Raw genomic sequence first — 18194 nt, 5'->3', positions numbered from 1 at the left:
TTTACTGTTGTGTTTATTTTGGATGTGCTGGCTTACGCCTTGTATTCTCTCTCCGGGCTGTTTTCCCCGTTGTACTGGGTTGGTCATTTGTTTTACGCGCCCGTTGGTTTTGGCGTTGACCGTTTTGTGCCGGGAAGAATAAAGGTCGTTATACTTCACCTCTGCTCTCTGCGCCTGACTCTACCACCACTCCTAGTATCCTGTGACAGAATCCCGCACCAGTTATGGAGTCAGCAGGAGCAACCGCACCCCCTCTCCCATCGATGGAGGAACGAGTCCGCCATCATATCAGCATTCTCCACTGGATCGGTTCGGCCATGGATCAAATGATGGAGAGGATGGACCGGTCAGCAGAGGCGAACAGAGCTTTCAGTCGTCTGTAGGAGCTGTTTACCGACGCTCCCGTGCTGGCTCATCCGGACCCCTCTTTGGCATTCATAGTGGAGGTGGACGCGTCCGAGACTGGGGTGGGGGCCGTGCTATCACAGCGCTCGGGCACGCCACCAAAACTCCGCCCTTGCGCTTTCTTTTCTAGGAAGCTCGGTCCGGCGGAGCAGAACTATGACGTGGGGGACCGGGAGTTGTTAGCTGTAGTCAAAGCTCTGAAAGTGTGGAGACACTGGCTTGAGGGGGCTAAGCACCCTTTCCTCATCTGGACTGACCACCGTAATCTCGAGTACATCCGGGCAGCTAGGAGACTGAATCCGCGTCAGGCCAGGTGGGCCATGTTCTTTACCCGATTTCGTTTCACAATCTCCTATCGGCCAGGCTCCTTAAACACGAAGGCTGACGCGCTGTCCCGCCTATATGACACCGAGGAGAGGGCCATCGATCCAACTCCCATCCTCCCAGCGTCATGCTTGGTAGCACCGGTGGTATGGGAGGTGGACGCGGAGATCGAGCGGGCGTTACGGTTGGAACCTGTACCATCTCAGTGTCCAAAAGGTGCTCAGTACGTGCCGCTTGGTGTCCGTGATCGATTGATTCGATGGGCCCATATTCTCCCCTCTTCGGGTCACCCTGGGATCGAGAGGACAGTGCGGAGTCTTAGGGGAAAGTGCTGGTGGCCCACATTGGCTAAGGACGTGAGGTTTTATGTCTCCTCCTGCTCGGTATGCGCTCAGAGCAAGGCTCCTCGACACCTGCCTAGAGGGAAATTACAGCCCCTCCCCGTTCCACAGCAGCCGTGGTCGCACTTGTCTGTGGACTTTCTCACCGACCTTCCCACATCTCAGGGGAACACCACAATCCTGGTCGTTGTGGATCGGTTCTCGAAGTCCTGCCGTCTCATCCCGGTCTCCCTACGGCTCTGCAGACTGCGGAGGCCCTGTTTACCCATGTCTTCCGGCACTACGGGGTGCCTGAGGACATCGTTTCTGATCGGGTCCCCAGTTCACGTCCAGAGTTTGGAGGGCGTTTATGGAACGGTTGGGGGTCTCGGTCAGCCTGACCTCGAGTTTCCACCCCCGAGAGTAATGGGCAGGTGGAGAGAGTGAACCAAGATGTGGGTAGGTTTCTACGGACGTATTGCCGGGACCGGCCCAGGGAATGGGCGAGGTACGTCCCATGGGCAGAGGTAGCCCAAAACTTCCTCCGTCACTCATCGACTAACATGTCACTGTTCCAGTGTGTGTTGGGCTACCAGCTGGTCCTGGCTCCATGGCACCAGAGCCGGACCGAGGCTCCTGTGGTGGAGGAGTGGGTACAGCGCTCGAAGGACACTTGGAGAGCCGTCCAGGACGCATTAACTAAGGCGAGTGGACGGCAGAAGAAGAGCGCTGACCAGCACCGCAGTGAGACCCCTGTGTTTGCACCAGGGGATCGGGTCTGGCTCTCGGCCCGAAATCTGCCCCTCCGTCTGCCCTGCCGGAAGCTGGGGCCGCAGTGTGTAGGGACGTTTAAAGTCCTGAGGAGGATAAACGAGGTGTGTTACCGGTTACAACTTCCATCTTACTACTGTATTAACCCCTCGTTTCATGTGTCTCTCCTCAGGCCGGTGGTGGCTGGTCCCCTGCAGGAAGGTGAGGTGCCGGAGGTCCCTCCACCCCCTCTGGACATTGGGGGTCCCCGGCGTATACTATATGCGCCATTCTGGACTCCAGACGTTGGGTGGGGGGCCTACAGTACCTCGTAGACTGGGAGGGGTACGGCCCGGAGAAGAGGTGCTGGGTACCGAGGAAGGACATTTTGGACCCCTCACTTCTGAGGGACTTCCACCGCCTTCATGGGGATCGCCCTGTGCCTCGTCCTCCGGGTCGCCCTCAAGGCCGGCGGTGGCGTGCTGCGGGAGCCGCGCGTCAGGGGGGGGTACTGTCACGAATCCCACCGAAGGTGGCTCCCCTGCCTGCTCGAGCGGCGCTTGGCGGTCGTCGTCGCCGGCCTACTAGCCACCGCTGATCCCTTTTTCCTTTTCTGTTTGTTTAGTCTTATTGGTTGCACCTGTTCCCTATTGTGTTCTTGATTTGTGTTTATTTAAGCCTGCTTAGCCCGCCCAGGTTTGTGCGGGATTACGTTTACTGTTGTGTTTATTTTGGATGTGCTGGCTTACGCCTTGTATTCTCTCTCCGGACTGTTTTGCCCGTTGTACTGGGTTGGTCATTTGTTTTACGCGCCCGTTGGTTTTGGCGTTGACCGTTTTGTGCTGGGAAGAATAAAGGTCGTTATACTTCACCTCTGCTCTCTGCGCCTGACTCTACCACCACTCCTAGTATCCCGTGACACTCTCCATATAAACTATGGGGCAGGTAGGGAAGAATTAACATTAAGGCTTCTCATTTCAACATTGAAGTGTACGACACATGGTGCTAAATTGGATCTCAGACATGGGTGAGTATGTTAAAACCTCTTACATCTACACGTTCCGCTAGCGGAACGTCTGCTCCAATATCCAATGATGGGCGGGGCGCGAAATTCAAACTCCTCTAAATCCGAAAACTTACACTTTTCAAACATATGACTATGTTACAGCTATTTAAAGACAAGACTCTCCTTTATCTAACCAAACTGTCCGATTTCAAAAAGGCTTTACAGCGAAAGCAAAACATTAGATTATGTCAGCAGAGTACCCAGCCAGGAATAATCACACAGCCATTTTTCAAGCTAGCATATCATGTCACATAAACCCAAACCATATCTAAATGCAGCACTAACCTTTGATGATCTTCATCAGATGACACACCTAGGACATTGTGTTATACAATACATGCATGTCTGTTCAATCAAGTTCATATTTATATCAAAAACCAGCTTTTTACATTAGCATGTGACGTTCAGAACTAGCATTCCCACCGAACACTTCCGGTGATTTTACTAAATTACTCACGATAAACGTTCACAAAAAGCATAACAATTATTTTAAGAATTATAGATACAGAACTCCTCTATGCACTCGATATGTCCGATTTTAAAATAGCTTTTCGGATGAAGCACATTTTGCAATAATGTAAGTACATAGCCCGGCGTTACAGGGCTAGCTATTTAGACACCCACCCAGTGTAGCCTTCACCAAAATCACATTTCCTATAAGAAAAATGTTCTTACCTTGCTTGTTCTTCATCAGAATACACTGCCAGGACTTCTACTTCAATAACAAATGTAGGTTTGGTCCCAAATAATCCATCGTTATATCCAAACAGCGACGTTTTGTTCGTGCGTTCTAGACACTATCCCAACGCTAAATCTCGGCCACGAGCATGACGCAAAATATGACAAAAAATTTCGAAATATTCCATTACCGTACTTCGAAGCATGTCAACCGCTGTTTAAAACCAATATTTATGCAATTTATCTCGTAGAGAAGCGATAATATTCCGACCGGGAATCTGCCTGTCTGTAAACTGAGGAAAAAACCGAAAGCCGGGGGCGGGGCGTGTCACGCGCCTAAGGCTTAGTCCATTGACTGACCACTCAGCATTTGCTCTCGTGTGCTTCAGCCAGGGCTTTGAATGACATCATTCCTGTTTTTCCCGGGCTGTGAGACTCCATTGTTGACGTGAGAAGTGTCACGTAAGAGCAGAGATCCTTTGTAAACGACAGAGATAATAAAGAAGGGCAAGAAATGTTCAGACAGGGTACTTCCTGAACAGAAGCATCTCAGGTTTTTGCCTGCCATAGGAGTTCTGTTATACTCACAGACACCATTCAAACAGTTTCAGAAACTTTGGAGTGTTTTCTCTCCAAAGCTAATAATTATATGCATATTCCAGTTTCTGGGCAGGACTAATAATCAGATTAAATCGGGTACGTTTTTTATCCAGCCGTGAAATTACTGCCCCCTAGATGTAACAGGTTAACTAAGCAGAGCTGGGCTCACACTCTGACTCATAGTAATTCAATCAGCTTCCTTGTGTCAGATGTTGGAATTTGTTTGTTTCGCCTGTGCTCTGCTAAGCCGGAGAGGTCCTGCCGGTGAGGGGTTGACAGACTGGGCCCATACAGCAGCGTAAGGAGATGTTGAATACATAAATAAATGATATGGGCCTGTGGGGGGAGGGCTCTCAACTTTTCTTATAGGAAGAGCCAATGAAGCTCCACCCTTTTGCATAGAGATATCACAGTGAGAAACCAGGAGCTGTATGGCAGAGGAAGGCAGGATAAGCACCACAACACTGAGGGCTTATGTACAGTCTGTCTCCAGGAGCTCCAGAGCCTGATAGAGGCTGGCAGGCAGGCAGGCAGACCAGGCAGCACAGCAGGCTACCAGGCAGGACAGCAGGCTGGATGGAGGGAGGGAGTGCCTTTCATCACACAGGTACCTGATACAGTGTCAAGAGCTAGGAGGGGAGAGAAGTGGAGGTGGATCGAGGGAGAGAAGGGGACATTGTGAAGAGGGAAGATAGGGAGAGATAAATAACTATGGTGAATGAAAGAATCCATAGTTTGATGAGAGCACACTCTAGAGTCATTCTGGGAAGTGAGTGAGGGGTCCCACTGCGCAAAAAATGGTTGAATCAACATTGTTTCAATGTCATTTCAACCCCCAAAAAATATTTTTATGACGATGAAAAGTCATTGGATTTGCAAAAAGTCATCACCAAAGGGCATTTTGTCTTTTTTTTCACCTAACTTTTAACCTAAATCCAATGACATCCAATGACAAAAAAATGTTTTGTTGATTTCACATTATATTCACAACAGACAACTCAACTAAATGTAAATCCAAACTAGATGTTGAACTGATGTTTGCGCCCAGTGGGGTGAGTGAGTTTGAGATGCTTCCTGTGGTTTGGAGCTTACTAGGACCTTTTCATATCTGAGAACAGGCCAAATGTGTCCTCTCATTGTCTCTTCTCACTGGTAACATGGCAGAGCAGGTCTCTAACACCAGATCCATCCATTTCATTCAGGAACAGGAACAGCCACTCATCTCTCCTGCTGGTTGAGAGTAATTGCGGACCATGGGCAACAAAACGCAATGTAATTACCCCCCCTGCACAGAGCCTAGGACTGATGTTTCAAAGTCTCTCTCTAAGTGACATTTTCACTTCAGCGGGAGATAAATGCTTGCGACATCATTTGGGTGAAAATTACAGTCGTTAACTTTCATCACTGTCCATCTATTCATTACATTATAAGTTCTGCTGCTGTAGTGTTGTGAAATTGAGAGAGAGAGAGAAAACAGAGGCAAATGGAATAGCACTAGATTTGCACCACTTTGTTTTTTTTACATAGAGTTTACAGTGCTTTAAGTGGAATATCATTGGAAACAATGTAGTCACTGCTTTATGTGTTACGTGCCTATGTGCCGAGTGTGTGTGTTTGAGTCCGAGAATAAATACATAAACTACTCTTGTTCATACAAAATACTATTTTTTTTACACATTTTCAACCACTTGATTGACCTCTTCTTCTCATACATTAATCTCTCAGGTGTTTAACACGCAATCAGGTACTCTATACTTTCACATGTCTATCTACCCGTGTTCATCCCGCATAAACCCTGCAATGCCAACTGGATGAGTGAAATACTCTTGTGACCTTTGAACTCCTGTCCTGACCCTTGTGTGTCCTGCCTGCAGCTGGAGGTGTCTGTTACAGACCTGAATGGGAAGCTGGTGGAGGGTCCTGTAGCCCTGCTCGTGGACGTCAATGACCAGAATGACAACAGGCCCATCTTCAAGGAGACCCGCTACGCTGGGGAGGTGCTGGAGGGCTCACCTACAGGTAGGAGATGCTGCTCTCTCTGCTTTTCTATGGCCATGTTGGGTAATATTAATTAGTGCACACTGCTGCCAACATTTTGCAATGGAAAAGGAAAACAAGCGTTTCTTATTGGACACGTTATTGGAGACTCTCCCTATTTCAACCGTTTGGTTCCTACTGAAGACAACCCTGGGTCAAGGGAAAGCTAGTATGAAGATGGTGATTGAGTGTCATTATCTGCTACCGCCAGCAGTAACCATTCTTTGACTAGACTTCATAGTGTTGAATTAATGGTGGTCTCTGTGAAAGCAGCTGAGGGGACAAAAGAGAGACAGGAACATTTTGGAGTAATTACTTTGTCATATTGATTATTTGTGCTCAGTACTTGAGAACATAATTGTTCTCAAGTGCTTCTTCAATTTTGAAAGACATACACTGACACATTTTGAAAAAACCCATGAATGTGTCAGAATAATGCACGTGCTTCGTGCAAGAAATGTGACCATAGAAAGGTGAACATCATCAGTTGAGCTTTTCATTCCTTTCCTCCTTTTACGAGGTTATTGTTGTTGTCTTTTTGTTGTTCAATGAATCACACAGGAAGCAGACCATTTGGAAAGTGGATGAAATCTCCTCACTCTTCTTTCCACTTCTATGGGCTGCAGAAATTCGAAAGTCAGTGAGAGAGAGCAGAGCCCTTAGAGGTCTGAACTCATTCCACCATATCACATTTCCTCTGTGGTCTCCAGCTGGCCCTGTCTGGGGCTCTGCTGCTCTGCTATCCCCGGCTCCGGCCCCTCTCCCTCGTTTGCTACTCGCCCTCTCTGGGCTGGTTACTGTAGCAATCTCAAACACTGTGGTTTAGACCAGTCACAAGGCACCTCACCCTCCCTTACCACTCACTCAGCTGTCACTATGTGTGTGTGTGTGTGTGTGTGTGTGTGTGTGTGTGTGTGCGTCTGTGCGTGTGCACACATATATGTATGGCCGTGTGTAATAGTGTGTGTGTTTGTGAGAGACAGCGAAAAAGACACTTAGAGAGAGAGAGAGTGAGTTTGCACAACACAAAAGGGTAACTCACCAGAACTTCCAGGATTACGACTTCCCTGGAGCGGATCCTTTGTTTGCTCTTCCCAGAGCAATTTAACTTATTCCAGAGGCTGACCCAAAACAACACAGGCGAAGGAGAGGTACTCGAGGCGGTCTTCTGGTCCAACTTAGGAAGCGTGCACACCACACACCGCTCCTGAATATTTTACTCGCTAATGTCCAATCTCTGGATAATACAATTGATGAGCTCAAGGTGAGAGTTGCTTTTCAGAGAGACACCAGGGATCGTAACATACTCTGCTTCACAGAAACATGGCACTCTCTGTTTGACTCTTTAAAGCCAGTTGGGTTCTCAGTATATCGCGCCAACAGGAACAAACATCTTTCCGGGAAGCAGAAGGGTGGAGGTATTTGTTTTATGATTAACGACTTACGGTGTAACTGTGATAACATACAGGAACTCAAGTCCTTCTGTTCACCCGACCTAGAATATCTCACAATCAAATGCCGTCCGTACTATCTCCCGAGAGAATTTTTGTCAATAATAGCCACAGAGGTCTATATCCCCCCAAAGCGGAAACCACGGCGGCCCTCAAAGAACTTCACTGGACTTTATGCAAATTGGAAACCACATATCCTGAGGCTGCATTTCTTGTAGCTGGGGATTTTAACAAAGTGAATTTGAGGAAAAGGCTACCGAAATTCTATCAACATATTGATTGTTGTACTCGCGCTGCTAAAACGCTCGACCATTTCTATACTACCTTCCATAATGCATATAAGGCCCTCCTTCACCCTCCATTCGTGAAATTGGACCACGATTTCATCTTGCTCCCTTCTATAGGCAGAAACTCAAACAGGAAGCACCCGTGGTAAGGACTATTCAACGCTGGTCTGACCAATCGGAATCCACGATTCAAGATTGTTTTGATCACGCGGACTGGGATATGTTCAGAGTAGCTTCAGAAAATAATATCGACACATATACCGATACGGTGAATGAGTTTATCAGGAAGTTCATAGCAGATGTTGCACCCACTGTGACCATTAAAACCTACCCCAACCAGAAACCGTGGATAGATGGGAGCATTCGTGCAAAACTGAAAGTGCGAACCACCGCATTTAACCATGGCAAGAATATGGAAGAATACAAACCGTGTAGTTATTCCCTCCGCAAAGCAATCAACAGGCTAAATGTTGGTATAGGGACAAAGTTGAGACCCAGTTCAACAGCTCAGACACGAGACATTTGTGGCAGGGTCTACAGACAATCACGGATTATAAAAGGACCAGCCACATCGCGTACACCGACGTCTTGCTTCCGGACAGACTGAACACCTTGTTTGCTCGCTTTGAGGATAATACAGTGCCACCGACGTGGCCCGCTATCAAGGACTGTGGGCTCTCCTTCTCCGTGGCCGACGTGAGTAAGACATTTAAGCGTGTTAACCCTCGCAAGGCTGCCGGCCCAGATGGTATCCCAAGCCACATCCTCAGAGCATGCATAGACCAGCTGGCTGGTGTGTTCACAGATATATTCGATCTCTCCCTTTACCAGTCTGTTGTCCCCACATGCTTCAAGATAGCCACCATTGTCCCTGTACCTAAGAAAGCAAAGGTAATTGAACAAAATGACTATCGCCCCGTAGCACTCACTTCTGTCATCATGAAGTGCTTTGAGAGTCTAGTTAAGGATTACATCACCTCCACCTTACCTGCCACCCTAGACCCACTTCAATTTGCTTACCGCCCCAATAGAACCACAGATGATGCAATCGCCACCACACTGCCCTCTCCCATCTGGATAAGAGGCATACAATGGCTTGCGAAAGTCTTCACCCCCTTGGCATTTTTCCTGTTTTGTTGCCTTACAACCTGGAATTAAAATACATTTTGGGGGAGTTTCTATCATTTGATTTACACAACATGCCTATAACTTTGAAGATGCAAAATATATTTTATTGTGAAACAAATAAAGAATTAAGACAAGAAAACTGCATAACAATTCATTGTGTAACTATTCACCCCCCCAATGTCAATACTTTGTAGAGCCCCCGTACGTCCCTATAAGCTTGGCACATCTAGCCACTGGGATTTTTGCCCATTCTTCAAGGCAAAATTGCTTCAGCTCCTTCAAGTTGGATGGGTTCCGCTGGTGTACAGCAATCTTTAAGTCATACCACAGGTTCTCAATTTGATTGATGTCTGGCCCTTCCAAGACATTTACATGTTTCCCCTTAAACCACTCGGGTGTTGCTTCAGCAGTATGTTTAGGGTCATTGTCCTGCTGAAAGGTGAACCTCCATCCCAGTCTCAAATCTCTGGAAGACTGAAACAGGTTTCCCTCAAGAATTTCCCTGTATTTAGCGTCATCCATCATTCCTTCAATTCGGACCAGTTTCCCAGTCCCTGCCGATGAAAAACATCCCCACAGCATGAAGCTGCCATCACCATGCTTTACTGTGGGGATGGTGTTCTCGGGGTGATGAGAGGTGTTGCGTTTGCGCCAGACATAGTGTTTTCCTTGATGGCCAAAAGCTCAATTTTAGTCTCATCTGACCAGAGTACCTTCTTCCATATGTTTGGGGAGTCTCCTACATGCCTTTTGGCGAACACCAAACGTGTTTGTTTATTTGTTTCCTTAAGAAATTGCTTTTTTCTGGACACCCTTATGTAAAGCCCAGGTCTGTGGAGTGTACAGCTTCAAGTGGTCCTATGGACAGATACTCCAATCTCTGCCTTGGAGCTTTGCAGCTCCTTCAGGGTTATCATTGGCCTCTTTGTTGCCTCTCTGATTAATGCATTCCTTGCCTGGTCCGTGAGTTTTGGTGGGCGGCCCTCTCATGGCAGGTTTTTTTGTGGTGCCATATTGTTTCCATTTTTTAATAATGGATTTAATGGTGCTCCGTGGGATGTTCAAAGTTTCTGATATTTTTTTATAACCCAACCCTGTACTTTTTGGTCTTCATGGTGCTGCTTGTTTGGTGGTGCCCCTTGCTAAGTGGTGTTGCAGCCTCTGGGGCCTTTCAGAACAGGTGTATATATACTGAGATCATGTGACAGATCATGTGACAATTAGATTGCACACAGGTGGACTTTATTTAACTAAATATGTGACTTCTGAAGGTAATTGGTTGCACCAGATCTTATTTAGGGGCTTCATAGCAAAGGGCGTGAATACGTATGCATTCCATCTGTTTCTCAAACTAGAGACTCTAATGTACTTGTCCTCAAGCTCAGTTGTGCACCGGGGCCTTCCACTCCTCTTTCTTTTCTGGTTAGAGCCAGTTTGCACTGTTCTATTAAAGGAGTTGTACACAGCGTTGTTCGAGATCTTCAGTTTCTTGGCAATTTATCGCATGGAATAGCCTTCGTTTCTCAGAACAACAATAGACTGACGAGTTTCAGAAGAAAGGTCTTTGTTTCTGGCCATTTTGAGCCTGTAATTGAACCCTCAAATGCTAATACTCCAGATACTCAACTAGTCTAAAGAAGGCCAGTTTTATTGCTTCTTTAATCAACACAACAGTTTTCAGCTGTGCTAACGTAATTGCAAAAGGGTTTTCTAATGATCAATTCGCTTTTTAAAATGATAAACTTGGATTAGCTAACACAACGTGCCATTGGAACACAGGAGTGATGGTTGCTGATAATGGGCCTCTGTGCACCTACAGATATTGCATAACAAAAACAGCCCTTTCCAGCTACAATAGTCATTTACAACATTAACCATGTCAACACTGTATTTCTGATCAATTTGATGTTATTTTAATGGACAAAAAATGTGCTTTACTTTCAAAAACAAGGACATTTCAAAGTGACCCCAAACTTTTGAACGGTAGTATATATGTATATATATCCTTAATTCATTCCTTACTTAGAATTACGTGCATCTTGGGTATATGTTGTGAAAATGTTAGATATTGCTTGTTAGATATTACTGCACTGTCAGAGCTAGAAGCACAAGCATTTCGCTACACCCGCAATAACATCTTCTAAACAGTATATGTATGTGACCAATAAAATTTGATTTGATTTGAGATGATATCAGGTCCTTGTGCTCTTATCATTAGCACACCAATATGGATGGGCACAGCTATTTGAATATCTGAACAGACGTTGGTATTTCAATACATTGCGAAAGTATTCATTTTTGAGTGAAATAAAGAATTCTTATCAATGAAAATCACATCAAATCAAAAGGCTTTGTCTCAATTAAATGAAGTGATCTATGTGACATTGCTACACACAAGGAAATAGCATGCCATTTGAAACACTTAATTTAATAAAATAACAAACTTTAGAATGTAATTTTTTTTACATATTCCCCATAAAAAGATAGCCTACACTGCTTTAACGTGTGTAGCTTGTTGCTGTTGGCACTACAGAGGCTCCATGTGTAGCAACATGAAGTGGGAGATCTACAATCAATGCAAAATGGAATAACAATTACGAAATTAAGTTAGCTAAATGAGAAGTAGTAGGTTACAACGAGCAACCGACAGGTGCGCTGTTGTTTAATCTGAATGGAACGTTGTAGACAAGGATGGGTATCGCAACAAAATAGCCTCTGGGTATCTTAGCTAGCTTCTTTACATCGATTTGATGCTGTAAAGACCTGCACTGCCAGATGGGATAATAGATAATTTATGGCATTTACAAGTTTGTCTAACTAACGCGATTCAGTGGCTACTTTTTCTCTCTCTCCCTCAGGTGTCACACACACTGCTGGCCCCTGCCCAACTTGCTTAATGCGCAGCCTGTGTGACTCAGGAGAGATGTGCTGCAGCTGTTACGTAGGCTGCGCAGTAAGCAAGTGTCCAAGTATAAACAATAACAAAAAACATCAGAACTGTCCGGAAATCCGAAGAATTGTTATGATATTATTTGCATAGTGAAATGATTTCAAATGCCTATCCCTACACACAAACAAATATACTGTACATAACACTATGTACAGTATACTATGTACAGAAGATGAGGGAGGAAAGTCAGCAGGCAAAGAGAGAAATTAATCCCACAGTCAGTAGAGTAACACAGTGTTATTCCCCATGGTGACAATAGTCTTCAACTGCACCGTTTGGCTGTATGGATGCATACAGCTTGGCTAATGAAGTCATAATGATGTTAAACTCTCATTGGGGTAGTGAAACAGTAGGCACAGAGCTCTTGGTTGCACATTGAACTAATATCAAGAACCAAAGCAGATTTTTCTAATAGCCAAAGGTCCAAATGATGGAATTACTTTAGATATCCCTGTAGCTCTTAGTAAAGTTATGGTTTAAAGCCTTGCAGTGAATTGGGTGGGATTCAGGAATAGGACAGATACCCAGCGGGCTAGGTTTTTATTGGGATATGGAGGTTCAGGCCAAAATACAGATGAATCATCTTAGTTAAAAGTGTGAATCCTTTTACTGGGACAAGTTAAGGTTTTGCAAATTCCGCTGCATTAACATTTCAGAACTACACTACATGAACAAAAGTATGTGGACACCTGTTCATTGAACATCTCATTCCAAAATCATGGGCATTAATATTGAGTTGGTCCATCCTTGCTGCTATAACAGCCATTCAGCCAAAAGAGCATTAGTGAGGTCGGGCACTGATGTCGGTGATTACGCCTGGCTCACAGTCGGCATTCCAATTCATCGCAAAGGTGTTTGATGGGATTGAGGTCAGGGCTCTGTGCCAGCCGGTCAAGTTCTTCCACACCGATCTCGACAAACCATTTCTGTATGGACCTCGCTTTATTCACGGGGTTATTGTCATTCTGAAACAGGAAAGGGCCTTCCCCATACTGTTGCCACAGTGTTGGAAGCACAGAATCATTTAGAATGTTATTGTATGCTGTAGTGTTAAAATGTTCCTTCACTGGAACGAAGGGGCATAGCCCTAACCATTATTACTCCTCCCAAAACTTTAAAGCTGGCACTATGCATTCGTGCAGGTAGCTTTGTCATGGCATTCGTCCGTCGGACTGCCAGATGGTGGCCTGATTCATCACTCCAGAGAACGTGTTTCCAGTACTCCAGAGTCTAATGGCGGCAAGCTTTACACCACTCCAGCCGACGCTTGGCATTGCACATGGTGATCTTAGGCTTGTGTGTGGCTGCTTGGCCGTGGAAAACCATTTCATGAAGCTCCCAACGAACAGTTATTGTGCTGACGTTGCTTCCAGAGGAAGTTTGGAACTCGGTAGTGTGTGTTGCAACCGAGGACAGACAATGTTTACACGCTATGCACTTCAGCACTCTGCGGTCCTGTTCTGTGAGCTTATGTGACCTACCACTTTGTGGCTGAGCCGTTGTTACTCCTAGACATTTCCACTTCACAATAACAACACTTACGGTTGACCGGGACAGCTCTAGTAGGGCAGAAATTTGACGAATTGACTTGTTAGAAAGGTGTGACGATGTCACGCTGAAAGTCACTGACCTCTTCAGTAACGTCCATTCTACTGCCAGTGTTTTTCTATGGAGATTGCATGGCTGTGTGCTTGATTATATACACCTGTCAGAAACGGGTTGACTAAAATAGCCGAATCAACTCATTTGAAGGTGTGTCCACATACTTTTGGCTATGTTGTGTAGTTTCCTGCCTAGTTTGGATTCAATTTATTCTAGAAAGTAGAATCAGGTCCTCCGAGTGACTCGCTTTAATAAGATTGAAGCTGATTTGTTTTATTTGCTATGATATGTTTCAAAAACGCTCTGGTCTTGATTTAATTTCACTATATTTTCATAACATCTCTTTGACGCAGTTGCCATGGTAAATCAAATTGAGATGAGGGATCTGACTGATGATGTACAGAGGAGACAATTAAATCCTGCTCTCATTTCACTGCTACAGCTCTCAGGGTTGTTGGAAGCGGGTTATGGGGGGGCAGGTGGGATACGTTTTCAGTCAATCACACACAGTGCCAGTAGAATGTAATGAGATGAATTTAGTGCACTTTGCCCCTGCTCCTGAGAGGTGGCACCAGGCAAGGTGTACCATAGTTATTTAGCTAGGTGTCTATGTGGACAGGGGTGGGTGTGAGATGAGGTTAATGGGATCAGCCTCATAATTATGCCCCTGCCAATACCATCCTAATCAGGACCCAACCCCACAGCCTCACACTCAAAATGCCCCCATGTCACTCAGCAAATGACCACTGACTGCATCATTAATCATAGAGGTGGACAGGTCCTAGACGAGTCCTGGACCTCTGGCCTGTCCTGTCCTGTCATCAATATGGACTTCCCAGGAGGAGGGGTCCAATCAGAGACCTTACAACCCTACTGCTGGCCTCAAACATGCTCCCCAGGGTAACCCTTACTCTCCCATACCATTACATTACTGTAACACACAACCTGTAGAGGAGTTAATTTGTTTGTTTGATTTCGATATTAATGTGTGAGGAGCAAGCATGTGTTTGTGTGCTTTCCAAAATCGAATACTGTAGTATACTGTAGAATACTACACTACACACTAACATGTGTAGTACTTACTATAGAAGTTAGTAGTATACTGTAGAATACTATAGTAAATACTACAGTATTATCTGCAAAAACACTACAGTTGATAAATAATAAACTACATTATAAACTGGGTGGTTTGAGCCCTGAATACTGATTGGCTGACAGACGTGGTATATCAGACGAATACCACGGGTATGACAAAACATTTATTTTTACTGCTCTAATTACTGTACATTGGTTACCAGTTTATAATAGCAATAAGGCACCTCGAGGGTTTGTGATATATGGCCAATATGCCACTGCTAAGGGCTGTATCCAAAAACACTACAGTACATTCTACAGTATACTACAGGCCGCACAAAACACTACAGTAAATACTACAGTATACTACAATCTGAAAAACAATACATGAATTACTATAGAATATACTACAGTTTTTTTCTACAGTTTTTATATTATCGTTAACTTTAATTGCTGCAGTATACTACAATGAATACTACAGTAAAGAGAATATAAACACTAGAGTGAATACTGTAGTATTTAGGCCTTCTATAGTATTATTTCGTGTGGGTTGCCTTATTTTATTTACCTCACTCTTTACCCTACATATGTTCTGCAATATTCCACACCATATTTCTTAAAGAATAACTTAACCATACCACAGCATACTTAGTATAGTTGCCCCCAAACAAACCCTCTAAACTACCATGGAAATTATGTTTGTGTGGAGTGTGTGTTTTACTGTAGTATGTGATAATACAGTATGGTGATGTATGTGATGTGTGGTGTGTTTGTCTCTGTTGTGGGGGCCAGCAGGCAACAGGGGAGGCTGCAGGGGACAAAGTCTCACTGCTCCTGACATTTCTGTGCAAACTGATAACTGAGCAACCCCAAGCCCAGCTCTCCTGGCAAGCCTTTCTCCCCTTCTGTTTACTTACCCACACTCCTTTTCAGTTCCATTTTTACTCTTTCTATCTTACTCCTCTCTCACTGCCATGCATGCCCCAAGGTTGTTTGTACATTTCGACATGCACTCTCGTTTGCTTTTTGTTTTTACTCTCTCAATTTCTCCTATACCCCAAGCACCCCATATTTTTTGACAGCCTTAGAATAGTTGGTCTGCCTTGCTACAGTTCATGAAAATATTTACAGTACATCTTCAAGGTATCTGTGTGGAATAAAATGCATGCCTCTATTTGGCCATTTGTGTTGGGGGTGGGTGTTTTTCTATATCTGCCCTCAGTACTCAGGCCATGTTTGTTTTTTGTCAGCTAAGTATTTAAACAAATCCTTCTCATGAAATTGAACATGATGAGGAATAAATGAACGTATTCAAACACATCAAATGTGTGTCTCTATCAGAAGCAATTATGGCCGAGGCTCCAGCTGTGAGAATGGATGTGAAGGATGCATCTGCATTCCTCTACGCAGTCTGACTCTGCTTTGCTCTCGGCTCAGTTTCCCAAAAGCATCTTAAGGCTAAGTTAATCGTAAGAACCTTCGTAGGAGCATCGCTAAATCTCCAAGCTGTTTTTCAAAACCATTGGTACTAAAGTTGCAATTGAAAATGCTTCTTATTTACTGACTGCCTCAGACCACTCGTAGAACAGATATGTGCGTTGTCAGATAATTTTTTGCCCTTCCGTGTCACTTTATAAACAGAAGATCTCTGCTAAAAAATAGAATCAAGTTGTTTGTCTCTCTGTGACCTCCAATAACTTCAGAACGCAGTTGACTAGAAATACAACGTTGCCAATGTCTGCAATTGTTAGGCTACAAAACCGAGATTATTGTATTAAAATATAAATATAGTAGGCTACATAGGCCTGTATATTACAATTATATTGAAATCATTTTCAAGCTCACTCAATTGATTTCTAATTTGCTATTTGTAGGCTACTGTCTGTACCGCAATATATTTAATGATGTTTAACAACATGTGTGCAATAGAGTAGGCTGAAAACATTTGGGATCCATGTAGAACCCTCTGTGGAAAGGGGTCTACATGGACCCATAAAGAGTTCTACCTGGAACCAGAAGGGTTTAACCTGGAACCAAAAAGGTTTATTCAAAGAGCCAAAGAACAGCCAAAGAAGGGTTCTTTGGCTATGAGGACAGCCAAAGAACCCTTTTAGGTTCTAGATAGCACCTTTTTTTCTACGAGTGTAGGTGATAATATATCTCTTGGAGCTGATCAGTATTGTGGAATAATTCTAAGATGTATCGACACATGCTCCAACGACACAGTTAGCAAATGTTTTTTCTGCGTGGTGTTTTGAGAAACACATGTTACATCTTTGGCCGTTGTAAGAACGATGCATCGGTAAAAGACGATCGCTATCATGAGAGAGAGACTATATACAGTTCATTCAGAAAGTATTCAGACCCCTTACTTTTTCCACATTTTGTTACTTTACAGTGTTATTCTAAAAATGATTCCATAGTTTTTCCCCCTCATAAAAGTCTACACACAATACCTGTCACGAATCCCACCGAAGGTGGCTCCCCTGCCTGCTCGGGCGGCGCTCGGCGGTCGTCGTCACCGGCCTACTAGCCGCCGCTGATCCCTTTTTCCTTTTCGTTTGGTATGTCTTATTGTTTGCACCTGTTCCTCATTTGGGTCTTTTGATTTTGGTTATTTAAGCCTGGTTAGCCCGCCCAGGTTTGTGCGGGATTATTTAGCGTCAGGTTGTGTTTTGTATTTGGATGTGCTGGCGATCTACTACTGTTATATTTTATGCATGCTGTGCACCTGTTCTGGGCACTTTGCATTTTTTCCACGCCGGTTGTGTTGGCGTCGATCGTGTTGTGTTTTATTTAAATAAACACAAAGTTCCTTACCTCTGCTCTCTGCGCCTGACTCCTACCACCACTCCTAGCAACTACTGACAATACCCCATAATGACAAAGCAAAAACAGGTTTTTAGAAATGTGTGAAACTGTATAAAAAACAACTGAAATATCACATTTACATAAGTATTCAGACCCTTTACTCAGTACTTTGTTGAAGCACCATTGGCAGCAATCACAGCCTCGAGTCTTCTTGGTTATGACACTACGAGCTTGGCACACCCGATTTTGGGAAGTTTCTCCCATTCTTCTCTGTAGATCCTCTCAACGTCTGTCAGGTTGGATGGGGAGCATCACTGCACAGCTCTAGAAAGAGTATAGGGGGTTCCAAACTTCTCTCATTTAAGAATGATGGAAGCCACTGTGTTATTGGGGACCTTCAATGCTGCAGAAATGTTTTAGTACCCTTCCCCTGATCTGTGCATCGACACAATCCTGTCTCTGAGCTCTACGGACAATTTCTTTGACCTCATGGCTTGGTTTTTGCTCTGACATGCACTGTAACCTGTGGGACCTTAAATAGACAGGTGTGTGCCTATCCAATTAATGTCTAATCAATTTAATTTACCACAGGTGGACTCCAATTAAGTTGTAGAAAGGGTCATCTCAAGGAAGATCAATGGAAAGAGGAGTCTCATAGCAAAGGTTCTGAATACTTTTGTGAATAAGGTATGTTTTTATTTGTAATACATT

The 18194-nt window shown here is 44.5% G+C and overlaps 1 protein-coding gene across 4 annotated transcripts in view; it reads left to right on the top strand.

Moving 5' to 3' along the window:
* LOC115151918 (cadherin-13) overlaps positions 1–18194 on the top strand; it is a 684830-nt gene that overhangs the window by 329388 nt on the left and 337248 nt on the right. For all 4 annotated transcript variants that reach the window (XM_029696266.1, XM_029696265.1, XM_029696268.1 and 1 more), the window contains one exon: positions 6018–6162. In XM_029696266.1, coding sequence (XP_029552126.1) covers positions 6018–6162 — 145 coding nt within the window. The remainder of the gene's footprint in view (positions 1–6017; positions 6163–18194) is intronic.

The sequence above is a fragment of the Salmo trutta genome, chromosome 17 (assembly GCF_901001165.1).
Source record: "Salmo trutta chromosome 17, fSalTru1.1, whole genome shotgun sequence".
Lineage (NCBI taxonomy): Eukaryota > Metazoa > Chordata > Actinopteri > Salmoniformes > Salmonidae > Salmo > Salmo trutta.
Note: the sequence above shows the minus strand (reverse complement) of the source record. Positions and strands in the feature narration are given on the sequence as shown.